Here is a 27,685-nt window from a genome sequence, read left to right as displayed (position 1 = left end):
TCTTATTTATACGCGATCCTTGGAATTTGGGTGCAATTTGGCCATGTCTGTTTTCGATGGCAATCGAAAACTCTGGACGAGTCCATTTTCAAAGTGCCACCCTTAACAATCAAATTACCCCTTTGTGGGGCGAGGGCTCCACGTTGGAAAACACTGATTTAGACTTTCTGTCATTTTTGTACAGGCCAAACGGTAAGAAATCTCAATGAATGACCAAATTCTTTTTTTTTTCTTTTTTCACTTCCGGTCTGACTTTAAAGCGAATCTCGCTCTACTTTTACCTACTTCTTATTTATACGCGATCCTTGGAATTTCGGTGCAATTTGTAATTAAGATGTTAACCGAAAGTCCTTTGAACCGACAGGACGCATCTGAATAGATACTTCTATCGCGTGTGTTTATCCAGTTCCTTATTGTCCGTAGCCGCGCGATCAGATAAAGTTTAACCTTCTCGCGAACCAGTTACACGTGTCCCCGAGGCGTATTTCGCGGGTTAACGTATCCGGCGAGGCAGCCTCGCCGTACAGATTGCCGACAAATAATTCAGAATCAGGCGACCGTTGAACGCCGGTAGGCGATGAAAAATCCAACGGCAGCTCGAGCCCGTCGACGATAACGCGTGGCTCGCGTGAGCGTGACATCGGTCGTCGCGACAGAATCACGCTCGACTAAGCAGACCGGTGTGCACGCATGTTCGCCTGCTACGCGACGGTTAAGGGATTTTTCCTGATTCGGGTGAATGGGCGAAGAATTGGCCGCGGCCGGGGAAAATACGGGTTTATCGGCAGCGGGAGAGGTTAATGGAGAGGAAGACGGGGAAAGTGGTTAATAAGGAGGAATCGGTTGCAAGAGCAAAAGGATAAGAAAAAGTGGTAAACGGGGTAAACACACGGAAGCGGAGGAGAAACAGGACGGAGAAAGTGGAGGGTTGGATAATTACCAATTATAAATAGACGTTCGAAATTCCTTTGAAAAAATTTTTAACCGACTCTTGGAGAACATTTGGAAAATTTTCATGGCAAGATAAACGTAACAGGAATTTGAAGTTTGGATTGGTTCTTTAGCGTGCACGTGAATGTAACTAGCCGGTCACGCGGTTGAACGTTCGATTAGCAATTAACGAGGAAGTCGTAACTTCTGCTAGCCTGGCGAGGGGAAAAAAGGAGAATCGGCAGCTTTATCAGAATGGAAATTGCTAACGGTGCGCTGTGCTGCCAATTAGGGCCGCGAGAACAAACGACCTCGTCCGACTTCTTCTTTTCGATTCGACCGGCTTCATGGGCCGCGCGAATTCTACTACCGTTCGTAGGAGTTTGCAAACGAGCTTATGGATTATGCTTATACACCGTGATGCGCTTCGTCTTTAGAAGATTCAAGAGGAATACCTTATTGATTCGTTCGTACGTCACGTTTTTGCTTGTAGCATCACTGCAAGTGGTGTTCATTTTTTCAGTAGTATTTCGTGTATATGGTCAGACATATATTATAATACAAGTTACTAAGAACATAGACACTTAATTTTTCAATTTAATTATTTAATTTGGTATTTTCTATCATTGATTTCATATTGAGATTATTTAAAAGTTTCTTTTGTTATTTTTTAAATACAGCGGTACCTCGGAATACGTTCTGTTTGGACATAAATCTTTTGTGTGAATTTTGCGTCATTTGTTTAAACAGTGTTTAAATTATTTTACAACCACATTAATGTAGGTATAATATCAATAGTTTTTTTTACATGAGAATAATATTTACATTACTTCTTATGGGAAAGGTTGGTTTGGTATACGTCCAAACATCAGGAACGGATTAAGGTCGTATACCGAGGTACCACTGTATTTAATTGCGTTGAAAGACGATAAAATGTTGATTATCATAATTTTTCTTACCTTAACTGTCTGTCCAGCTTTCAAAGTGGGTTTGTCGGGATCAGGAACATAGTCCAACGTGATCCCATAGAATTGACCCTTGTTGATATACGTGATTCTGTCGTCCTCCCGACGCTGCGACGTGCTAATTGGCGACTCCAAATGGTACTTGAATCCATAGGCGGAAAATCTGCGTTTAGATATCAAGTTATTAAAAGAAGTGTTGAGATCATTCGATCTGCGGTAATTATAAATATGTGCACCGATTAACTTATTCATTTACGTTTGTCAGCGGATGAACAAGCAAATCAGTATCCGCACTATAATTTTCATACATTAGAATTTTTTTCCCCTTACCACTGTGTAAACAAAACTTGAGCTCGATTAATTTCACGATTATGCGAATAATTACGAATAATATTCTTTCTATTCGTTCTACCTTCCTAAATTGTCGATAAAAATTTTCAATAGATAACATCGATCACCAATTGTTCTATCACGAAATTACTCGCAACATTCTTCGTTTGCCCGATAAACATTTACGGTCTCGTAGAGGCCAGTTGTTGGCGAAGGTATCCAATGTACGAACTGGCTACCGGCTAGCTAAATATAGAGCCGCGAAACGCGAAATAAAAGGCGATTACCCTTATCCGAAGGAAGCGTAGCTTTTCCCAGCGCGCTGGCTATCGTCGGCGAACCAGCGAGCTTTTCGCCTACAGAGCCGACCTATTATCTTTATCTATGCGACGACACGCGTCTTGCTTTCGTATTCGTAGCGTTTCTTTATTTTTCAGTCGCGCCGGTCACCAATGGAGAACAACCAGGACAGTGCGGTGCATACGAGCCGATAACCGAGCCTGGCCCAGGTGAACGGCCTACGAGACTCTGCTCCTGTTCACCGCCTACCTAGTTCAGCCTTATTATAACTTCTGTACACACTTGCGGCCGCTGATCTTGCTGGTTGATCCTGCTGGGGAGCAGCTTCCTTCGTTCGACGGAGTAGATTACGTTTCAACAGGATATCGTCGAGTTTGAAATGGTTTCAGATTGTTTTAGGAAGTTTGCTTGGGTTTGAGGAGGTCTTTTCACTATTTCTATAATCGAAGGGTTAACTTATGTTTGGAAAAATTCGACTGAAGTTTGGTTGAGTTTGAAGTAGAGGTGTGCGAGTACTCGAATTTCGAGTCGAACAATGATCGGTCGGTCGAGCCGAGTCGATCGCTTGAATTTGCCGAGCTACTCGAAAAAATCGAACTACTCGAATATTCGAGCCGTCGTAAATCGAAGTTTCACAAGGGCTCGAATATTCGAGTAGTTCGATTTTTTCGAGTAGCTCGGCAAATTCAAGCGATCGACTCGGCTCGAACAATCGAAGCGAGTTAGGCTCGGCTTGTAAATTACGAGTACTCGCACTCCTCTAGTTTGAAGGGGATTTTGCTTTTGATTAAGAAATTTCGTTGCACCTTGGATGCGCTCTGCTATAAAATTTGAAGAAGTCAGAAATGGTACTCACATTTTTGGTATCTGAATCTTGTCCGCGTCGTTCTGTCTGCCGAAATCGTGCCAAGGTCGCGACCTCGGTGGATTCGGGTTAGGGTTCGGTGTGGTCGCTGCCGAGGACACCAGGGCTCCGCGTTGCACCTGCGCCTGTGCGTGGCTCTGTTGCAACTGCAGCTGCAACGGTTGATGGTGTATCACTGCACCGCTCTCGAGGACCACAGCGGCTCCTGCTGCCGTTCCACCGGGACATAATTCCGTGTAGTCGAAAGAGGACTGCAGGAACAACAAAAAAAGCTCATCGTTACTAAAAAGAAAATTACTCGAATAGCTTAATTAAGAGTTTTAAAACCACTACTCGAAACTCGTTGTTTCGAATAAAAATCTCCAGTGTAATCGAACGTTGCATATTAACGAGAGTTTGTTAAACGTTTCCTTGATCCCCGACACGTATGACTGGTGAGGTGAAAGTGATTATGCCCAGTTTAATCTTACAATGTAACATTTCAATTTACTGAAACGGCGGTTCGGGGTTCTGTTTCTTTTCTCCTCTCGCAATTACCCGATTAAATTACAGGAACGTGCTAACTGATAGCATCCACCTAACGTTCAATCTCTTCGAGCAATATACTTAATATTATGATTGCATTAATATCGAATTAACCCATTAGCTCATTGTACCATAGTACCTGCAGGGAAATACAAGACTTTTTCTGATAAATAATAAGCAAATCTATAAACGATCTTCGATATACCATGCGAAAAGAGAAGAGTTATTGCGAGAGGTGTGCGAGTATTCGAATTTCGAGTCAAACAATGATCGGTCGGTCGAGCCGAGTCGAGCGCATGAATTTTCCGAATTACTCGAAATCGACGAACTGTTTGAAACAAAAGCGAGCTACTCGAATATTCGAGCTGGAAATTCATTTTCAAGTAAATCGAAATTTTATGTCGCGACGGCTCGAATATTCGAGTAGCTCGCTTTTGTTTCAAACAGTTCGTCGATTTCGAGTAATTCGACAAATTCAAGCGATCGACTCGGCTCGAACAATCGAAGCGAGTTCAGCACGGCTTGTAAATTACGAGTACTCTCACACCTCTAATCGCGAAGCAGCCCTAAGAAGTAGCCAGAAGGGCAAGTTCTTCCGCGAAACAAAAGCGGAAGTAGCATCGGCGCGGTAGAAATAAGCCGGCGTTGCGGTCTCGTAAAATTGTCCGGGTCGGCCGCACGCTTCCAGCGGTGGTTTCTTAATAAACGGGCCCTCCGAATGCTTTATTCACTCGTACGTCTTCATGCGAGGCCTCCGTGTTCTCATTCGTTGGAATGTAACGCGGTTACCGCAGCTCGTTTACTCGACCTGACGAACGGTATCGCGGAAGCGATCCATCCACTCCACCAACTCGAGGAACCATGCAGAACTAACCAGAACGACCAACCCACTATCGCGAACATTACGGATAATAATGTTTAACAAAGTTTTCCTTCGATCCAACGGAGGTAGTTCGCGCAAACACTACGCCTCTTTCGATGCTATCAATTATCCCATCGGATATCGTTCGCGAACGATCGATCTTAATTCTTTTTCTATCGATCGATTTGCTTAATCGCGTCACAAATCATTAGATCTCCTCCTCCTCTTCGTCGATTTAATTATTCTTCTGCGCGCAGCAACTCGTGTAACGTACACGTGTCTCCACGTGATTTGACGTACCATTTTATTGTACACGTATGAAACAAACATTGACGCGTTTGTTATTAGTTTATTAGTATTGCCTTCTTCTACCTTTCGTCGCGTCGTTTAGGAACGCTGCGATATCGCAACAGATCGTAAGGTATCGAGCAAATTACAGGATCCATCGAAGGACCATCGGAAAAGTTGAAGTGTTCGATTGGCAAGGGGAAATTATGAAGAGAAAGAAAAAAAAGATTGGAATGCTCGTATCGATACGGCTTGTTCGATTAAACGTCGAATAATGATCGGGTTCGGTTATAACGATTATTTTACGCTATAATATTGCGAGATTGCTTTACTCCGGTGTACTCCATTGATCGGCTACTTTTCAGTAGTTCTCCGTCTCCGTCGGAACAGGTTGGCTTTTATAGTTTCGCTACTATTTATCATTCTAAACGAATAGTTTAGAAAATCTAAGAGTTCATAAAATAATAATTGCAATTCTAATCCTGTCTTTGTTCCAACCCATTAACCCTTCAAATTACACCGGCTACCTACGAATCACCGAATCATGGAGCTGTAAAATTCAGCGAACCGAAAACTTGCGAAACGACGGAGCTTAGAAAATTGAAATAAATATCACCGGTGAAATGATATTTAAGCAAATGAACGTGAAAATTAAACGTTTGTATTCTAAATAATTATAGCGTACGGTACCGGTCGATTCGAAGCTTAGCAAAGTCTTTAGGAATGATTTTTCTTCTTATCAGCCGTGTAGTAATGCCTGTAGAACCGTGTAACGACTATTATGCATTAGTGTTACGCGCGTGGGGTCGCACGGATGGAAAAGCATCAAAGATTTAATCCGTAATTACAAGCGAGAGCCAGCTGCGTTCGACTTCGTCCCGGAAGTCATCGATCGCCGCGTAGTCTATCCGAAATTACCTCTCCGTCGTAGAAAGAGCAAAGAGGAAAGTTGTAGCGGTAACAGGTCGTGGATGAAAATTTTAATTACAGCCTCGTCATGATTCTAGCTGGACGAGCGCGATCCGTCGCGTCGCGTTTCATTTTTAAACGACGCGTGCAAGCAGAGCAGAACGGAACGCGTGCTTTCTAATTCGTAATGTCAACCGCTAATGCTAATGACTTAACTCGCACGGTCGAGCCGCCCGTTGCACCCGTCGGACGATTAATGTTTCCGGAAGCGGCCGATTACCCGCGACAACCGAGCATGCGTGGGAGTGACGAATCGCTTATGGTCCGGCGCGGATCGTTGGCCGTTCGACGGGCGCGAAAATTATGCGAGATAGCTAGCCGCTAGCTGGCAATTTGCCTCGGCTAACTGGACGATTCCATACACGTGCAATTTACTAATTTTATCTAATCATAAAAATGAAACGCGATAGAATTTTCATCGATTCGATCGGAATGGAAATTTTACAATAAAGATCACTCTAATTGGCACGATAATTAATCAACATAATGACTTTATGTAGTCAGCATTAATCAATGTTTTTCACGGTCATAATGAAAAAATTGAACACACTAATTTCCATATTATTGTTATCGATATCGTTACATAAATTCTGTTTCAATTTATCTTGCAAAAAATTTCCCCTACTATTTAACAGAAGAATTAATAATACATCATTTTTAGTATAACTCCGTTGAATCGTAACGTTACAGAATCATGATACAATGGACGATTCTCATTGAAGTCAGGCAAACGTGTCAGATATCCCTAATAGATATGCGTTGCTGATTATGTAAAGCGGTTGGTATCGTTAGCAGGCCGTGTTAGGTTCTGTTCCAGCGAGTGCGCAGAAAATGATTGCGCGTGGAAGAAGTTATATCTGCGAGATGGGGCAGCGATAACGTTTAATGGTAGGTGTTGTCCGATTAATTTGTTGCTAGCGATCGGAACATCTTTACGGTGTATGGGCACGAAATCAACGACGATGGAAAGTGATCAACCAGGTAGAAAGTGCGCCTGCGGTATCGAGGATGAATCTGATCGCGTGTATCGACTACAACTAAGATCTCCATGAATCAAGGATGATCAAGATCAAATACAAGGGAGATAATTAGATTGGAAGTTAATCTATAGATTCGTCGATGGTATAATTATTTCGATTGAAACTAACCTGGTGCAGCGCCGTGGGTGGATGATGATCTTGCCTTGGTGTGACAGCGTCGGCGCCGATGCCAGAGTCAGGGCTGGGAAGATCAACGGTCAGGACTTTGCTGCTGCTCGAGGACGAGCGTATCGCGTGTGTCGTCGCGTAAGAGCTTGGCACAACCTCGTACCTCGTGTACGAAGCGGTCGTCGTCGACAACGAGGAGGAACTGGACGATGCCAAGGGTGGTAGAGCGTCACCGGTCACGTAGACAGCCGTCGCCTCCTGGTGCAATCCGCTCTGGTTACCAGCATTCGCCGCTCCTGTCGCCGAGGTCGACGTGTACGCCGTGGACTGTAGCCGGGGACTGCACGAGCTGTAGGGGTCGTAGGGGCTTCCGTACTGTTGCACCTGTTGTTTCATTAGCGATATTAAATATTAATGAAAAGGAAAGAATCAGGCACAGATCATACTTGATCGTCTCTTACCTGTAGCTGATGTTGATGATGATGGTACATGCCCGGTGGCGTGGGACTCTCCGGTTGGGCCTGTTTGTGCCTTTTGCTGGGCTGCTGTCCGCCTCGCGACGAGCTCAAATCCTCCGGTTCCCTTTTCACCCCGGTGATCCCGGCGCTCGACGAACCGTCGTGTCTGAGCGACTGCGGGCTAAGCGGAAGCGGAAGGCCACCCTGTAGGCTCTGTCCGGGACTGTGGGACTGTTGGTTGTACTGATGAAGGAAGTGGTGTAGCTCCCCTCCTCCGGCACCTTCGCCACCTTCCATACGATTCGTCGAACCGGAACCGGAGCCAGGCGCCTCCTGCACCAGCAGCTTTTGCCCCATAACACCCCTTCAACAGTCCGTGGAGAATCGACCTTTATACCGGTGCTCTTTCTTTTCTGCCCGACATTCGAATTCCAGATCGACTTTCGAATTCTGGGATCGATCGAGTTAAGTACTCGTGTCGAAATCGTTTCATTTCAAAAAAATATTAAAATACGACAGTTTATTTATCTAGGAAAGAAGAGAAAAATCGTCGGTTTCATTGACGAGTCAATCATCGTCATTGTTTTTCGGAAAGATTGATTTCACAGTTTCCCTGATACGATAATTACAGCCTTTCACGGACGATCCTTCTTTCCAACGTTCTGGCTGAATCTCTCTGCCTCGTGGGAAGCTATTATATATAAACGTTAATATCGTATTAGCTAACGAGCAGAGCAATTTATTGTGCAGAGTAGTATTTACGACGAGGCAGCGTAGAGGCGCGATCGACAACGCGATGTCGACGGTACATTTGTCATCTCCTGCCTCAATGACGATATCATCGGGCCGTGTATAAAGTATAATTAATTCATAGATTTTCAAGGTCCGTCACGGCGAATAAATGCGTAATGTGTCTCATCAATAACGCTATGGCGTGGCTGTTTTGCAATACCGTCATTTCTCGGGAAAAATCAGATAAAGACACCTCGGATAAATATCAATGGTCTCTAATCATAACTAAATATAAACGATAAGCACCGATACGTGCATTCCTTTCCATCGGTAATCAATTATTCAGCTATTAATCGTTGTTTTCTCGCTTTCGATATCCGAATAGAAATCACATTGGATATCTATTCGATTTCGAATAATTAGGCGCATTTCATCGAACGTGAAATCACCCCTTTGACGAATAAAAAAATCAATTTCTCCCAGTTAGTCTGATTTCATCGTGAATCGAGAGTCTGGGAACTTACACGACGCATACGTTATCTCGCGTTCCATCTGCCGAACGCTATGGCAATAAAATTTTCCGGGCGCGGAAACGCGATTCGTCGAACGGTCGTACACGGTGGATGTGAATCGAGAGGATCGCGGGGCGGCATTATGCGAAGTAGTTAACATGTTATATTTAGCATGATAATACGTATCCACAATACAGGGGACCCTTATAAACTGCCAACGCTCTCGGTGCATACGACAGCCTCTCGCTATCCCCTTCCTTTTCTCTCTTTTCACTATATTTTTTTTCCCCCCTCCCTCCACTCTTTACATCTCATCCCTTTTCTTCCCTTTCCCAGTTATGTACCGTCCTTGCCGGTGTGCCAGGTTCACCGGTCTCTTCTTGGGTTCTCCTTTTCTTCCATCTTTCTTCCGGCACGAGAAGAGAGCGGCTACGCGTCTCTTTCTTGGTCGCTGAACATCGCCACTGTGGTACCCTACCCTACGGTCAGATGCTCCCGTACAATAGCGCCTTTTTTTTTTACACTTGATACCTGATCTCTTCTCTCGTCTCCTAACCCCTTCCTTTTCTATCTTTCTTCCTCCGTCGATGCTAAAATTCTGTCTGCCCGGCGTCGTTTCCAGGCCGGAGATCCTCTTCTTCAGCTAGGAAAAAAGGGTGATACCGGCGAGAGGGGAGGATTGTGACACGTCGTCGCCCTCGGCACACTTGTGCTTGAAGAGGTGCGGATTGGAAAAACGAGCCCTGCGTACCCGGACGCGGCGTGGTCCTTTTCGAGATGGAAAGCTGCAGACTGTCATAACCGGAGGCCATAGGCACCGGCTTCGACCTCATGAATTCGGCTTACGTGAAATGGATCCAGGACTCCTCAGCGGCGCAGACGCTGCGTATTCGTTCCGCGTCGATTTAATGCCGGCACGCAATAATGCGATGCTAATCCGTGATGTAGGATCGAAGGAAAATATTCGTGTAGAATCACGAGAACGTAGCCTTCGGCCGATTCGGATTCCACGGAATATTTTACCGAGACATTGTGAGTACAGAGAAGGCAGAAGGCTCGATTGTCGACGACCTGTGCTCCACTATCGAGATCGTTGACGTGTTAATCCTTTCGAGCTTGGTTGAATCTTTCTGTCACTGCTGCTATTGATATTACAATTTAGGAAACAGGATCGTTTTCCGTTTGATTTGAATCAAATCGAGCGAAACATAGTAGTTAAGGTCAACGAAAAATCTGACGGTTTCGTCTTTTTCTTCAAATGAAATAAACAAGTCCTCTTAAGAAATTCTACGAGAGAATTTGAAGTGTTAAATATTGTATATAGAGGAGTGTAAATTGAAAATCCTATAAAGATAGGAAATAGAGCGGTTAGAAGTTTTCAAAGTTTCAAACATATTTCAACACATTTAATGATGATTTCCATTTGGCAAACGTTGCATTACAAAATATAAAGAAGTATAAAATGCTAATATCTCAACAGCTCGAAAAGCTTTTTACTAGTATATCCACGCGAGGACGTTCGAGGTAAACCTCGATCGAACGTCAAGACATTTCAATTTCCTCCTTTCTCATTTAAATAATTTATAAAACGTCGTAAAATGCTGGGACGTTTCGAATCAAGGATCGCGTTGATGTTCCGAGAGGGGAATCCGTTATAATGCTGTTAATGGTCGCGTTACAATGCGACGATTCCTGTTAGGAATTTGCGCGGCGAGCAACGAGTTCTCGCGTATTTTCACCGGGCAAAAACAATAATGCGTTTCCTCGTAACGAGCATAATTACGCGATTATGCGAAATGTGTCAGAAATTAAACGCCAGCCTACAATTAATCACCATGTACAGTTGTAAGAATTACATTGCAGGGAGGATGGAAATTTCACTTGGGGGTTGAATTATAAGAAAAAAAATGAATTTCCAAATTTGTAATTAAATTTTATATTTACAGAAAATTCAATCCAGTCATTCTTGAGGCGATTTTCCACGAATTCATGAATTTGCCAGCGTTTCCCTTGCAGACGGTTAAATTATTCCACGTAACGTTAGACGACCGAGCGGTTTTTGCTGTGTCGCCACGCAACGCGCGTACCGTTTGCGCTCGTATGAGCAAAAGAGGCAATTACGAGCTTACGGTGCAGCATTATCGACGACAAGGCAGACGTACCTCGCTAGCTTCGAGGTCGTCGGGTCGTTCGAGGGTCATCGTACACTTGCGAGCGTACGCTCGTCATTCGAAGAGGAAGAGGAACCGTGGATGCGATATTAGGTACGCCAACTTCCAGGAAATCGACGTACCTTGGCAACAGTACATTGTGCTATTCAACTTTCAACCATTCTGATGTAACAAAATTACCAATTTTCAAATTATTATTAAATTAAATAAAAGTTTCTGTTTAATATTTTCAAGTTAAACTTTCAGAAAGAACGTCATTACTCCAAGAATATCTAGAAGGTGCAAAACCTGGACACCTAAAAATAAAATTAATATCCGTTTATAATTAAAACTATTGCACTGACTTGTTGATATTAATATGGAGTCTCTTAATTTTTGATGAACTCCTTCCTTCTATTCTCTTTATTTAGAGAGCATTTTTGCTTTCGCACGATACATTCTCTCCATTAACTTTAATTGAAAGGTAACTCTTGGTGCCCAGTTAACAGGTGAAACCTCCGATAAATTACACCCCGGACCCACCCATCGATCCCAGAGAACATTGCCGAAAATCACGCAAGGTCCCATCCGTGTGGCATTCTCGAAGCAGGAGGTCAGGAGGTTCCCGAAGGGGGTCGAGAAGAGCTACGTGGTATCCAGCTTGCGTTACCAGGTAGGACCCGGTTCGAAACCGGAATCGGCGTTTCTCAAACCGGAAATCGGCGTCGGAAGAGTACGAGTATACTCATCGAGGAAGAACCGGAACTGGAAAGACAGGAACCTGCCGAGTGGCGTTGTACCGGCTCGACCGGGTCACTCGTTTCGTTGCTATTATTATTATGATTGTTATTATCGTCGGGTCAGTTTTTTAATTTTTTTTTTTTCTTTTTTTCGGCAACGCGAGCAGAGGACAGGCTTTTTACCTTGTCGAGCACGCACGCACCACGTCACCTGTGCGCGCAGCACGCGCCACCGGCTCCACGGTATGCATATGTACGCGCGTTTTTTGACGTTCCACGACACAGTGTCCCGAGGAAGCGGCGAATTTAAATGCGTACGACGTGCACGTGAGATCTGGCTCCTGCCACTTCCCGCCCGCCTCCACGCGACCGCCTCTTTTGGCCCGTTTTCCTCGAACGTGAATTGCCCCGTTCCCGGAACAACTACTTTTGGGAAGTTTCAAACGCTTTGTATTGTGAACACGCGCCGCTACTAGATCCGGGGATCTTGATCTTTGATGAGACTCTTCTAATTTCACTTCGTTTTCGGGTCGAAACTGATTTTGGAAAAATTTGTAGCTTACGAGTTTGTGACTCTACAACGTTGTTTATATAATTTAGTTAAAAAACGGACTTATCAAAATCGGACTTTCCTTAAAATAACATCATATTATTCTTAGAAAAGTTTCAGTATGTCGAGCACGCTTCTAAGGATCTTGATATTCATGCGAATCCTTTGATGTGTCTTCTCTCATAATTCACCCTAGAGCGTTGATCTTTTATCCCTTCTGGATCAGGAAGGTTCTTCTTAATCATTCTAATCGTATACACCAGAATTATTGGCAGAGCCGTAGATTCGTAGAAGAAAGATCGGTGTGTTCCTAGAAAATATTGAAGTTTCAAGGGACATCTCGAGGAATTGATATGTGGAGCATGCGTGGCTAGTGCTTTTGAAGATCACGATCTCGACGCGTGACTACCCTCTTATCTTTCCTTTCTGGATCTCAGCTGGATGAAAATGATCGAGCGTTTAGTCCTGCCAGCGAAAGACTCGTAGACGATTTCTTTAAACGATAAGTTACACGTAATGACATTTCTATAAGCGATCAATCAATCTTCTTTTAATTAAACGACTGGGTGGATTGATCGTCGAGTTCGACGATCAGACTTGTATCAATTTTTAAATTCCTAACCCCTTATCAAATATTCTAGCTGTTTAATCATTCTCAGCTCTTTGCTGGATGAAAACTCATAAATTAAGCGATAGAAGAGTGGAGGAACAGGCCTACAGAGATAGCGAGGTCAAAAGTGCATTTGATATTTTGTCACGTCGTCCAAGAGTCGTTTTCACAGGGGTTGCTGCCGCTCGAAACCGGAATTTAGCGAAACAGGAAGACTTCTCAGCCTCGAAAATGAGCCTGAGAACCGGAATTACTCTGGAGTTCACGGTTGCCGTTTCAGGACATCGGCGACTAATGGCTCGAAAAGAAACTAGCCAGCAACTGGTTGCTTTTGGATTAGAAATCGCGTGAAAAATTCAGACGCGAGGTAAAAGAAGATCCAGAGGGCATAGGGACTAAGTGTCACCCCGGTTGGAAGGTAAACTCCTGAGGACGTGTAACGCGGCCTTAACTCCTTATTACGCGGTTTCGTCGTCTTGTTATCGTTACGGGGAGATCAGTGGACTACGAGGAACCTGGCGTGCCTACTACAGGCTGGCCTCTGACCCACTTGACGAGGGCCTCGTGTCACGTCGTAAAACGAAACGGGCCTGAAGAACCAGAATCAGACGCGGGACGAGTGGCATGCCCCGTTTTCGCTGTCTGCCGGTGCTTTATGCCCGACACGTAACGCGAGCGCGTTCCCCTTTATTTGAATTTATGATCACAAAACGCCGTAAACGTTTCCTCCTCATCTCCTAGATAGAACACACCCTCGCTTCTTTTCACGATCCATCGAGTTTCCTTCTTCAGTATCTCTCTGTCCTGTGATCAAGGAAACTTGGATCCAGTTAAGTCTTTATGGCTTCTAGGGGAATTGTCGTCGACCACGTAATTGCGGCAGCGAAGAAAGACGCTGCTTCTAGTGGCTTTTACTTACAGGCGTGAGATGACACTGATAAAAGGGAGCTTCGGTCAAGTAAGTTGTTAAAGGGTGAATGTTCTTGGAGAGCATTCGCGTAACTAGCTGGGGAAGAGGGTAGGTCTGACTTCTCATTCTTCTAGCATTCTATGCTTCTAAAATTCTAAAATTTTTCTATTTCAAATTTTAAGCTGCTAAGATTCTAAGATTCTAAAATTCTAAGCTCCTAAAATTCTAAGAGTCCAAAGTTCTAAAATTCTAAAATTCTAAGATTCTAAAATTTTTCAATTTCAAAATTTCAAAATTTTAAGCTCCTAAGATTCTAAAATTCTAAGATCCTAAAATTCTAAAATTCTAAGATTCTAAAATTTTTCAATTTCACAATTTTAAGCTCCTAAGATTCTAAGATTCTAAAATTCTAAAATTCTAAGATTCTAAAATTTTAAAATTCTAAGATTCTACAATTCTAAGATCCTAAAATTCTAGAATTCTAAGGTCCTTAAATTCTAAGATCTTAAAATTCTAAATCCTAAAATTCTAGAATTCTAAAATTCTAAAATTCTAATATCCTAATATTCTAACACTGGACATTGTCAATAAAGCTGACCTTCTGATTAATATCGAAAGTGATTTCAGAAAGTTTGAAAATTGAAGCTGGATGATATTAAGAGGAAAAATAAAGCATTCCATTAGCGAGTTGCCAATGTTCGTGACTTTCAAAGATGACGAACGAAGACGAGGTGTAATAACCACCTTCCAGGATGATTCATGCGCTACTGAAAATAGACTCTCCACGTACAAAGCCTCTTTCTTGATTTTTTTATTTTTTCATTTTTTTTTTTTTAAACCAAGATCTCCGCGTAATGATAACCAAGAGCGACGCAATAAAAAGTGACACAGCGGTCAGTCATTGCTGAATGTTGGCCGGCTTTGTCAAAAGTCAACCTTTTAATGGCTTTTATAACGTGACCATGTCGCAGCCTGTCTTTCACACGCCGACAGGACAATAAAGCAGGTCTCGTTTCAACGTTCCTGATGTACATTCTGAACGCGTTCCGTCCACGATCACGAAACACACCTCTTAATTAGCGAAATGAAGGAAAGAGAGAATAGGATCAAGATTAACCATTCAATCGCCGTAGAACTGGTTTCTCTATTCCCTAAACTCTTAAGAAATTTGTGGGATGCGTAGACGGAATGAAAAAAAAGAAATAATAATATCATCAAAAAATATCACGATAGAGAAAAAAGAGAAAGGGATAGGTTTTCGAAACCGATCGATCCAAATGGACAGAACGTTGTGATCGCGAGCGAAATGAAATCCACCGCGAACGAAGGATCGGTTCGAATTCCATTTCACAATACGTAATACATCCCTTGCTGCTATGGAAGATGTAATGATACGCTATCGCGTGTCGAGGAGAAAGAACCGACAAAAACTCTGACCCGGCTGTATTGCGAGAAACGATTAAACAGTCTCACCATTCGATGACAACATATTACCAATAAATACCAATTCATAATAACTTATCAATTCAATTTTTCAATCTTTTAAAAATTCATCATTTTAGCTATCACTTGGTATTTTAATAAACTCACAAATTTTTCTATAGATTCTTCTTCGCGCTTGAAAATCACGAAGAATTCGTTGATTCCCTTCGTGGCGGAGGTTCGCGTATCGTGGTTGTCGCTTCAAGGCACAGGCGTTTAGATTAAGGCGGCTATCTACGTGGATCATGGGGTCTACCTTGGCGGCTTGCTGTGAAACCGTACGCCGATGCCACAACCCCATGGCGTGCCTTAAGTGACTCGAACCGAGCGTAACAGCCCTCTCTTCGCCATTATCTGTCTCTCCTGGCCGGAATCGCAACGAGCTTTTGCCGAGTTGCACAACTTTCTGCTGTTTAATGGGACCATCCTGACTCTGGGATAATAATAATTTCGCTCGTTAAGGGTAACACGCTTCACGCCTCCTTCAAAGAACTCTCTTCCTTATCTCGACCTGGAGGTTCCTGATGAATCCATTCAGCCATGCTTCTTCTCGTATTTAATTACAAATTCATTCATTCAAAATTTATTATTTTGAACAACTATAATTATTATTCTATTAATTTCGTAAGGCAGAAATATTGTTAGCACGAAAGGGGCTTGTCACTATGAAACAAGGAATTAATTAACCGTGAACCTTCAAAAATCCGGCCACCACTAAAGTAGTTAAATAATTGACTCGTGAGATGTTGCAATTAGTTCGAATGACAAGGAAACGTAAATTAACTGGGTACCGAGGTCTATTAAAATTCAAAGCATTCTTTTATTGTTACCCGGCTTGAAACTTACAAACGTTTCCTGCGCAAGGAGATCGTTAGACACGTGAAATTATTTGTAAATCGTAGGAAGGAATAACGAAAGGCGTAAAACTGTAACCGCGGTGTGCTAGGAGCTCGCCTTGTCGAGCGTTCAAGTCTCCGACGTCGTAAATTCAGCCCCGTTATCACGGTGTCCGTACGAAAATGTTTCGAAACCCCGACTTTCACATTTCAGCCACGTCGAAGGCTCGTTCGTCGTTCTATCGGGATTGGAAATTTATTGTTTCGCTAAAATCGAGCCACGCCGTGGGTAAACTTTGTCCTTCCGACACGTGTTACACGAAACACGTGACTGAACGCGTCGCACCTTTTCGATCGAATAATTTATTCCCGCGATTGTAAGGTTTTGTAAATTCAAGTAAAAAATCATTCGAATAATTCACAGTGTCTCTGCGGGTTATTTTCTATTTCCAATTCCAAGCCTGGTTCAATTAATACACAACTCATAATTTCACCGGATTCGATGTAGTTTATGGCCCGTGTCAGTGGAATTGCGCGAATACTAGGAATCTCTGCTGTCGTTAGTACACTCGTAGGATAGTTTACAAACTTTACAGAGGTCCGAGACGTCCCATAGGATAGGAGAATTTATCGTGATCCTAGATTTTCCGAAGACACCGATGCGAGGCGTAATTACGATCTTCGATGAGCGTAATTCTCCTATCATCTGGCTGATGTTTAATCAGAAGATTAAGAAATTTCATAGAGAAACAAAAACACACGAAATCGTTGCTATTTCTTAGAATATCTTAAAATATCCTCTGATTTTGGAATATAGTTAATTCCAAGGAAACATATATACATTCATTCTCTTCTTAATCGTCGCCCTTTTACCCTTTCATTCTTTGTAAACCAGCGGTCAGAAGGAAATTTAAACGCATAAGAATGTTACAGCATCGAAGAAATAACGAAGATTGCGTTTGCTCAAAGAAATAAACGCGAAGCCTTCTCGCGCGTTTCTGCTTTTCACTGCCGAGTATCGCTTACTAATAGCCAAGATATACGCTTCGAGTGTGAACACAGGGTCTGGGTTAGGCACAAACCTTCGCCGACGTTGAAAGGTTACATAGAATTCCCTGGTGGAAAGTCGATAATATAAACCGTTGACCGTTAAAATCGTACGTCATCGAGGACACTAGGGAGAAAAAATGTCGGACGTGCTTCTTTTGCTACCGTAAGATAAATCGACCGGTGGTTCGCGCGAATTTTCATGAATCATCGAGAGAAAGTTCCCCATGATTGCGATTAATTGGACTTCTTTCGAGAACCGTTCGTTTTCCTGCGAATCTTCCGATTGGATTTTCTCGATGCCGAAGAAACGTCGTACCGCGAGGAAGAAGAATGACTTTCCTTGGATTAGTTGATTAGGTTGTCATTCTCCCCTGAATTCCACGGATTCTACATAAGCTTTCTAGCTTTTTATATTTTTACAATTTTCAAACTTCATTCCTTATAATTGCAACAAGGTTTTATGTAAATTTTCCATAATAAATGGAAGAAATTTTCTAATTCTTCCGATAGCATTTTCTTGCCGAAGGTGGTCGTTCGTCTCGAACCGGTGGCAGATGGGAGGCGTCGATGAATCGCGGCGATCATCTCTCGCGCATCGATCTCTCCGGCTTCCGCGGCGGAATCAAACGCGACCACACGGTTTTATCGCGGTTAGAAATCGCGATTCCCCTTCGAAGAATCACAGCGCGTCACGAAATCGGCCCCCGTGACGATCTGCCTCCCATAAATCTTGGTCGCGACCACCAGGCTGCCGCTACCGTCGAACGAATCGCTAATTTCATAACCGATGCACTCCGGGTTAGAATAAAGATGCACCAGAGTATTTATATCACGTTCAACGAGCTCTTCCGGTCCATTTGCTCGGTTTGCAAACGTTCCAGGCCGTGAGAGAGAAAGCGGTGGATCCGTGACACGGGGGCACCCTCCTTCCTTATTTTGGCTACCGATCGACACTCCCTAACCCCCGTGCAATCCAACCAACACGACGGACCAGCCACGGGTAAACGAGGCCGTTTCTCTCTGCCTCTTCATCCCTTCGCAACTACCCTTGCCAAGTTTTGATTTATATCGGCCGCTTAGCATATTTTGTAATTTACTGTTGAGAATCCTTAACGTACGGATCCATGGGGGCCGAGGGCGAATGCGAATACTGCTGCTCTTAAAATAACCATCAGGTCTTTTGAAAATTCAACATTTCGGTCGTCCAAATTTCAAACGATTAATTCCTCCGAGTTTCAACCTCTTTTTAATTTAATATTTTTTCACCTTCCCTTTTTTGAAAAAAAGATCTAGGCGTTAAAGAGTTAAAGCTCCTTACAGCAGCAAGTAACAGTGATTCCACCGAGATCATCCAGGAGAGTCTCCTCCGTTACTTCGCCACGGGGAGATTCGCCGCCCTAATCTTCCCTCGCATCTCCTTCCCTTCTCCCTGTCCCTTCAGCACGCTTCCTTGTCGCTCACGCTTTATCCGCTCCGCTATCTGCACACCAGCCTCCTCTCTTTCCCTCTAAGTTTCGACTGGTACAGCTCCTGCGGGAAACGCGATAGCATCTCGACAATTTGTACCACGGTGGATCGTTAAAACTGCTCGAGGAGAAGAGACACCGAACAGCGCCAGCTTAATCCAATTTCATTGTGTCGCACGATTCAGGGGCGCACTGTGAAGGGTCCTTTTTTTATCTTTTAAGGGGAGATCGTTGATTCGTTTCCTCTCGGATGACTTCCGATCGTTGCAAATTTCTTTTTTGCTCAACAAAGTTTCAAAAAAGAAAGAAAATAAATTTAAATTGAATAGCGTCGAGCGCTTTCTACACCGTTTCAGAAATAAATGTACCCGTACGGTTTATAAGTTTGAATTTTCAAACGCGCGTAACGAATACCGTGTCCGAGCGTCATAAATTTCGCGTAATAGCGCAATAAACGTTCCCAATAAATCCATTTCCTTGACGGTGAAAATCCATTTGAACGACAGAAACGTCGTCGCTCGTCGTTAATCTCGGTGCCTCGATGAAAGAGGGAGAAAGAAAGAAAGGAAGGCAAAGAAATTGTAAAGCGTGCGCGCCAGAAGGAAATTTCCTCGATTTACATTACCATCGTAGAATTCCCGGTTGTCCCAGAGCCGTGATTGTGTTCCACATAGTACTACGCGGGGCTCGCGATAAATTATGCTACCCGCGAGCGGTCAATTATGCGCGCCAGACTATTAATCGAGATACAGGGAAACGTGGATGTTAATAAACCGTCGAGCCAGGCTGAAAGTGTTTTCAGCGACGTTTACACGCGTCGCTATCTAGCGATCTGCGCTAATCGAGCTCTCCCGATTCACCCAGTCGTCACGCTAGCCTATCTTCGTGAATCCGGCTGCCTTTCGACCCCCGCGTTTCATTCACCTTGAAAACGTATCGCTTCCTCGAAGGGATATCTTCATTTCGAAGATTCTATAAATTTTCAGTAACTGTAGTTCCTTTTTAAACTTTTTCATTTTGTTGCAATTCGAGAAAGATGCAGAGACGATTTCTACGTTATTCAATAGACGAGAAGGCGTCGCGGGATAACTGTGGAAAGCGATGATTTTTATCTAGCTAATATGCCATAGGTTCAGCACCGAGGCAACGCGTCATTTCGCATTAGTAATGCAATCGCGCGATAATGGATAGTTCCGATGATCGCCGCCATCGCGAGCCACAGCTTCGTTAAAAGCGTGGCGAATGAGTTTGAAAATATTTTCGCATAAATAAGGATCTTTCAATTTTTCAACGTGTTATTAGATACAGACCTAGAACTCTTATAAGATAAAGATTCGATGCCAGTGGCGGCTCGTAGCTAGAATTGGTGGAGGATCTTCCTGTGAGGCACACAATTCCATTCAAAGATTTTTGTATCTTTTTCATAAACTGGGGTATGGCTACTGACATTAAGCTTAAGGATTATATATTCTACAAGTATAAAGAAAGAATTAAAGAAAAATGGTCTCATTATATTAAATGTTATCGATAATATCAAGTGGAAATAGGGGGCTGCTGCAGTTCCTCAGTGCCTATGCTCGAGCAGCCACTGTTCAACGGTAGCTATTTTAGAAAAAATATTCTCTAAACTCACGTGGACCAAAGTTCGTGTGTCGGTGGCAACTTCACTTCCGCGGTGGTTTTCTCCGGAAGTTTATAGTACTCGTAGACGTAGGATGCGGCCGGATCGTCGCCATGGCTGGCGACAGCCGATACCTGGTGCTGTTGCTGAAGATTCAGCATCGCCGCGGTCGCTACCGAGAGCGGATGCTCGCAGTAGGTCCGCCAATCGCCCTCCATACCCTGCACCTGCACCTGCACGGCAGCAACCCTCTTGTGTACTTCCGGGTCGGCGCCCTCGGCGCCGCTCTGCAGCGACTGGGCCGCTTGCGCCGCCGCCTCTTCCGCCCCCAGTTCTTCCTCCTCCTCAGTATCCCGCTGTCCACCTACGTAACTAGATTGCTGCTGTTGTTGCTGTGAATTCTCCTCACTGACCACGCCGCTCGTCTCCTCCTCGCCGCGACTTCGACGTCTGAAATGATAATAAAGATTTTATTATTAAATGATTATTAAACGACATAGAGTTATATTCTATGGAAATTCATTTCCTTTTCATGTAAAATAATCCCCAGATACTATGTTCCACCAGTCGAATGATTAGAGAGAGGGGACAGAGTGGACAGTAGCAAATCGTCGCTAAGCAAAGAGACTCTCAGCCAACTGGCGATGTCTTCGCGATTCACCGCGGATTTCCTGGTACTCCGCGTGGGTAATGAATTTACCATGGATAGTAGTAACAGTTAGAAATATGGTGGACTGGTCGCGCGATAAATCACCGTGGTACCGTCGAATTTATCAATTAACGATAATCGCGACGCGGTTAAGCCTCGCTGATGATTCCTCAATTTAGCAATGACCACCGGGACGAGCGTGCGGTCCTCGCGCCACACACACGCTCGCCACCGTCGCGGTAATTTATTGTCAGCCGCGACGCGATATCTAATCGCCTCTTAGAACTGCTGTGCGCAGCCTTTCCAGAGAATACACCGGCTGCACATTTGTCACCGGTCGTTAGTTTCCGGCCAAGCTCAACTTCCGGCTGTTCCACGATCCTCCGTGTCACCGATGTTCGCCGGATTCAGAAAATATTGGAATCTAGCTAAATTCCTGCGTTCCCTTCAAAATTGAAATGAAATAATTTGTAACGTAAAAATTTCAAGAAGTTCAATCTTAAATAAATAAAAATAATGTTCACCGGATGCAAGCAGATGCCTTTGACGCGAACCACGCTTCGAACGAGCTCCGAGAAAGAGGATCAAGAAATAGAGGGTCGACAAGGCGAAGGTACATATACATATATATACACGCACGAAGATTAATTATTATAAACCCCTGCCTTTTGCCTACAGTCATCAATTTATACTCCTCTCCGGCGTGCATCCCAATTCCAATCCCAATCCCGATCCTGTGAGTCGCGCACGGTATAAAGGCTCATCCTCTCTAATTTATGCATGTCGAATCAATCTACCTCTTCCCTTTTTCCTTCCTTCTTTCTTACTCTCGTTTTTTCTCATCTCCTTCTTTTTCGCCGTCTCTTTCCTTCTCAGTCCACCGTTCGATATCGTTCCTTTTTTCTCTCGTTGCTCCTGTTCCAGCACCTGGTCGCCCCTCAGCTACCCCGATAATGAGGGACCGCGTTATCCTGTGCAAATATTTTCCTCGCCGGCTGTTTGCACAGGCTCGTCCGAGAGTACGGCTCGAGCGAGTACGCGCGAAACGCTTCTCTGAATGAATACCAGATAGAGAAGAGGTAATGAGTTCATTCGTGATCATCAAACTGGAGGATGCCAGTTCGGGATACGCAAACATGGACATCCTTTCGAGGATGTTTCAGACGGTCTGAGATGGGTGCACCGTGTGCAGGGTGCAGAAAATCGGGGCTCCTTTCTGGTTCTTTATACAGCATGTATAAATTTATGAAACGGCTCGGATAAATTGAACAATTTCTTTCTATATTCCTTCTCATCGAAAATTGAAATGCAATCTTCGACAACGCCTGAACAAATTACACCATAATCTCTTATTTATCAGCAATTCATTAAAGTAACTTGTGCGAGATTCATTCTTAGATAAGTTGATTGATCTCTCGCAGCCTCGTGATTCCCGTTGATCGATCGTTCCGCGATCGTTGCATTGAATCCTCGTTCCCGTGCACCTACCTCGTCGCGAAAATGTTGCAGGTTTGTTCGACTGGACAAACAGGGAGAGACGGAGACACGTTTAATATTCCGTGGGAGTGTTGTCCACGCGACTTCAGAACCCACCCTATTGCTCTGTTACGTGCATTTCAATAAACCCGCCTCCGCTTACGACCAGACGTCCCTTTCAACTCGACATTTTCTTATGAATTCTGACGGAACGAAGTCTTCTTTTATAATCACCATCGAAAAGAATCAAGTCAAAAGAGAGATATTCGTTTGATTTTTATCGTTTGAAAAATGTTACACGTGTTGTATGTTACCGAGAAGAAGAGTTCATTTTTCAATTTTAAGTTGCGATCAGAATGATGAAACAACAATGATCGTTTAATTTAATGTTCCATTGAAAGTGCACAGCTCGAGGGCAGGAATATCTCGAGAAAGATCCTTACTAGTTTGAGCTTAGCTGAGAAATGCCACGGTTCAAGAACATCATAAAAACACTTTGTCAATCAGCAGCTTCAGAATGTCAGAGAATGTCTGGTAATAGATAAAATGTCGATTGTCAGAGGTGGTGGAAAGCTGTGAATACGAAGGAAATCGAACAACTTTCCGCTGGCAAAGGAAATCGTTTATTTCATACGATTCTATTTAATTGTGGCTATCCACGTTTGCCTAGTTTAATAACAATCAAGAATGTTGTTTTCTAATCCACGTAATCAAAGGTCTTAGTTAATTAATTGTCCGTGGAAATTTACACCTGTTTCCTTTCGCGTTCAATGAAATCGCACTGCATTCCATTACTTATTTCTATTTATTTCGTTTTCTGTCATTCGACAAATATTCGACAATCGCTCGTTTGAATATAAATTCATTTTTCCATTGATTGAAATACATACTTCCTCGATTGTCTTGTAACCTCGATCTACAATTGATCGATTCGATCGCGGTGTTAATAAGATTTATAAACGGGGAAAAGAATGCCGCGATCTTTTTCATCGATACATATCTCGATCTAATGTCACTTTTGCTCGCTCACACGTCCGTGGTCGTTTTCTCGACTGGCTGGCTGCTGCGGTATGCATACTAATTTCAGAAATAAATCTATATGCCTCGAGTCGAGGTCGATCGTTCGGGTCGAAGGGTGAATAAATTTTCTGCGACAAACGTGTCCTTCTCTTTGAAAAATTCACCGATCAAAATATAATAAATAATACACGATAGAACGTTCCATAGAAAATTGAGAACAAAAGGAAATTCATCTAGAAAAAGAGTTACAGTTCCATGAATTGTCTATTGAAAGGAAAGGGGGCTCGAGCGGAGGCAATTAATCGCGCAATTAAACGTTCCTCGCGTGTCGCGGAATCTCGCGTCCTCCCATCTGCATAACGAAGAAACAATGGCCTCGTAAATCTCCGCTCTCGCGTGTCTACCCACTGAAAAATCCGTCGGATGAAAACGAGAACAACGGTCGCGACAACGTGCCTCGCATAACTCTTCTGCATACGCTGCTGCATCGCTTCGTTCTTCCTTCCAGTCGATCATTGAACCAATTACAAATCGCATTTTCACCGACGAGAGGAAATTATAATAAAACATTGTGTTCCCTGAATTTTCAATGTAATACTGGTTACCAGAAGGTACAACAATTTTCTTCAAGTTGCTATCTCTGATTAGCAGTGTTCGAGAAGAGAGAAAAAAATATCGTCGACTCATTGCTACTATTATCCTCTAGTAGAGCTTGTCAATTCCCAAACAGTCATGGTACTCGATCATTTGCCACCATTACATCCTACCAGCGATCCCCAATTCACTCTTATTACCTTCGTGCTGGCTACTGTTTTTTTCACCAATTTGTTGCTGCTCTTTTTCCTTCCCTTTGATCATTCGAAGCACCAGGAATCGTTCCATCCTTCGGAATCGGTGGTCATTCATTTTCTGCTTTACCCGTGCAAGAAAAATCGCCTAGTTGCAGGCCAATTTATTCTTGGATAATCGGTTGATTTCTTCGCGGGACGAGGGTGCTAATCAACGAAGAACGGTACTAACGAGAACGAACAAGAAGCGTGCCCCGATGACAGCCTAACTTAATCAACGTTTCCGTCTTTCAAACAATAGAAAAAAATTAAATATTTATATGAGAAGCTTGGAAATTTAGTCTGAAACTCGTTCGAAGCATGTAACGAGTTCGTCAGTTGAGTTCGACATGCTGGTAATACATTCAACGGGTCTAACAGTCCTAGCAAAAATCTCTCTCTTCTTCTACGGGGATCGATAAAAAGAGACGGGTTCCAACACGGGGGTAGAAAGGTGTCGCGCGTTGACTTTGATGGATTGAAGATCCCTAGGCTCGACCTCTCCTACCCCCTTTTTGTTCGTCGTGGACCTACTGCGTAGATATTTGTTTTTTCTTTCGGCACGGATAAAACGGCGTGTCAGACAGGTTACTCTCTCACGGTGTTCCGTGTTAACGTCCTTTGCCGTGACTGCACTCGATACCGAGCGCAGATGCAAGTCTTGCGCGAGATCGAGCGGCAAGTATGCAGCTGCAACAGTTTGTCTCGAGAGAAATTGGATCCCGATTCGCTTTCGACCGTTTCATCCCCAAAAAATGAACATTTCTTTTCCTCCCAAGTGCATTTGCAAGTCTCTAACATAACGATTGCAAATTTTTCATCGTCGATGCATGCGTGAATTATTAACAGGAAGAGCTCGAATGTACGAAGGATCTACGGTTATAGGTGGGTTGTAAGCCGTCGGTGGCCCTGAAAGATGACTACCCGTTTTAGAATATACCCTGCCCACGCACTGTCTCTTATTAGCAACGCAGTTTTATTTATTCAGTTGTGATAGATGAGAAATCGAGGAGAGTTTGCCGAGAAACGCGACGGTCGAAGAAAACACTGATGCACGGTGAACGACATAAACGAAACGAGAGCGTCACACGCGTGCAACAAATTCGTAACACGATCGCAGCGACGAAATATCAATAACCGTAAGATAAAACCGCGGTGTAACGCGAATATCGGTGTACGACGAGCGGTGGTTCGCGATTTCGAGCCGAACGACGAACGCGACTACCTCCTCTTTATCATCGTTTCGCAGCGTTAATTGGGACGCGTTAATTCAATGAACGCGTTAAATTAAACGTCTCTAGTTAGAGATTGCTACGAAGTGCTACATCCATCTGGCGTATCACCATTTTTACAAATATCAATAAAATTACAGATTTATCTTCTGTCAGAATGCTCGAGTCATCCTCAGTTCGAATGATCATCTCAAAGACACACGGACGTTATCTTAATGCTATCTACTTGCATTTCGCAACATTGCCTATGATAAATGCCAGGTAACAGGTATAAATTTAAAAAAAAAGAAGGAAATTAGACAGACACGTGCTGCATAAATAAACTAATGCTGCACGTTTCAACCGTCGTGTAATGCAACCGAGTGAATGCAACGTACGAAAAGCAGAAAATAAAAGATGCAATCACCTCGCCGCTCCCTAGGGACCGCCCTTCGGTTGTTGAGTTACTGCCTACGTCGAGAATCACTGTTCTAAAACAATCGCTCATCAAGTGCATAGAAACAGAGGAGGTTGCACCACGCGTCAGACAACGGAGACGCTAGTTCATCTCTGCGCGGAGGAATACTTAGAAAGTTTCACGATGAATATTTGAAAATTTTTCAATCACTGCACCCAGTAGTCCTATCATCTCGTCCCCGTTACGGCTCCCCCAGGACTTTCCCTGTTCCTCCGGATATCGTATTAGGTAATGTCCACGAAGGTGCACAATACGTCCTCTTATCAATCCCTTCGTTGTACCCGGTCGCTTATCAAGCTGCTTTCTCCCTTACGTCGCCACCCACGTGTTCCCGTATCTAGAGAGGGTAGGGGACGTGGCTACCCAGCGTGACCAGCGATAGGATAAGCCTTGTTCCCTACTTCCTATGCCATTTGAAAATCAACCGGACACAGGATGAGAACAATTAACCGCGATGCATGATGTCCACGGAGGACGTAGCGTGATAAGGCGACTCGTTTCCGCGATACCGAATTAACCCTTTCGAGTCAGACTGTGCGGCTGATAGGCGACGCGTTTAATTTCAGCCAATTGATTTTCTGATGATAAAATTGTTTTAAATTTCCGATCTTTTTTTTCATTTGAATACAAGACTAACTGTATTATTGTAAAAACTGGTGGTCAGGAAAGTTTAGATAAGCTCGGGCTTCAGTGCCTTTTCAGAAGCTGCCGATGGGCAAGAATCCTCTTCGGGATGTAGCGGTATCGAGACTGGTTCTCCTCGTATCTGCTCGCTGTCCGAGCTAATTACAGGGAAGATAGGTCCGTGGCGGACGAAAACGTGGGAATTAAAAGAATAACCGAGGCAACTGGCGAATCGATTTCCTTCGCGAGTCCCAACGATCTAATTCACCGATAAGAAACTAATTCGTTGGTAAAATCGGATCCGTGATAACGCCCGAAGGGGAAAAACAGTTAATAGTCTTTCAGCTAGTTGGCGAACGAGCTGTATCATTAAAGAAACAAGCATCTGCACTTAACTCAATTTACCAGGAATACGAACAGACGGCAGATCCTTCGGAATCGATTCAATTACATCGATGTTACTAAGCCGAAGTGGTCCGCGGGAGTCGAAGTTCGATCGTAAAGTTAATATTCCCCGGTCGAACTGATAAATGCTCGCGATTACGAGCGACGCGCGCCCGCTAGCACCCCGCGAGAAACAAACACGCTCGAGTTCCTTTTCCCTCGGCCGAGCGTTATGCAAATCAGTCACGCGAAATGTTCGCATCTCGGCTGATACGTTTTCATCGATCGGAAATTTCTTCGCTCGGGATAGCCTGAAGAAGCACGCGTTTCCTGGTCCCTCGTCATCGAGGACCCTTGTTCGCTGACTTTTCGCGCGTGCACGGAAGCAGACCGGGGCGGCGAGCGTCGAAGATGATTCGACGGTAGCCCAGGGACGTCCTGTGGCGAAGGATCGGGCCACACTGTTGCGACTCTCTCGTCTTTACTGATTGTAAGAGGCGCTGGACCGAGGAGACTGGCTCGTCGCTCGAGCAGCTCTGAAAGGGTTCGAGAAGGGTAGCCTAGAAAAGGGTAGAGATGAAAGTGTAGAATAGGCGGGAGAGAAGGTGCACAAGGAGGCGGGGATGCATCGATATGAAATATTCCCCGGAGAGTAACTCTATATTATTATCCTCTTTCACACCTCCGTGCACCTCTATGAGCGAGGAAAGCCTCGAC

At 43.9% G+C, this 27,685-nt stretch overlaps 1 protein-coding gene across 3 annotated transcripts in view; it reads right to left on the bottom strand.

Moving 5' to 3' along the window:
• Window positions 1-27,685, bottom strand: part of LOC114877712 (protein grainyhead) — a 52,611-nt gene that overhangs the window by 11,192 nt on the left and 13,734 nt on the right. For all 3 annotated transcript variants that reach the window (XM_029190646.2, XM_029190647.2, XM_029190648.2), the window contains exons 2-6: window positions 20,312-20,749; window positions 7,644-8,004; window positions 7,183-7,566; window positions 3,382-3,641; window positions 1,890-2,058 (exon numbers count right to left, since the gene is read on the bottom strand). In XM_029190646.2, the coding sequence (XP_029046479.1) occupies window positions 1,890-2,058; window positions 3,382-3,641; window positions 7,183-7,566; window positions 7,644-8,004; window positions 20,312-20,517 (1,380 nt within the window). In that variant the 5' untranslated portion in view covers window positions 20,518-20,749. The remainder of the gene's footprint in view (window positions 1-1,889; window positions 2,059-3,381; window positions 3,642-7,182; window positions 7,567-7,643; window positions 8,005-20,311; window positions 20,750-27,685) is intronic.

Source organism: Osmia bicornis, chromosome 15, assembly GCF_907164935.1.
Source record: "Osmia bicornis bicornis chromosome 15, iOsmBic2.1, whole genome shotgun sequence".
In the NCBI taxonomy this organism is placed as follows: Eukaryota; Metazoa; Arthropoda; class Insecta; order Hymenoptera; family Megachilidae; genus Osmia; species Osmia bicornis.
The sequence above is the reverse complement of the archived record's forward strand: the minus strand, read 5'-3'. Positions and strand labels throughout refer to the sequence as shown.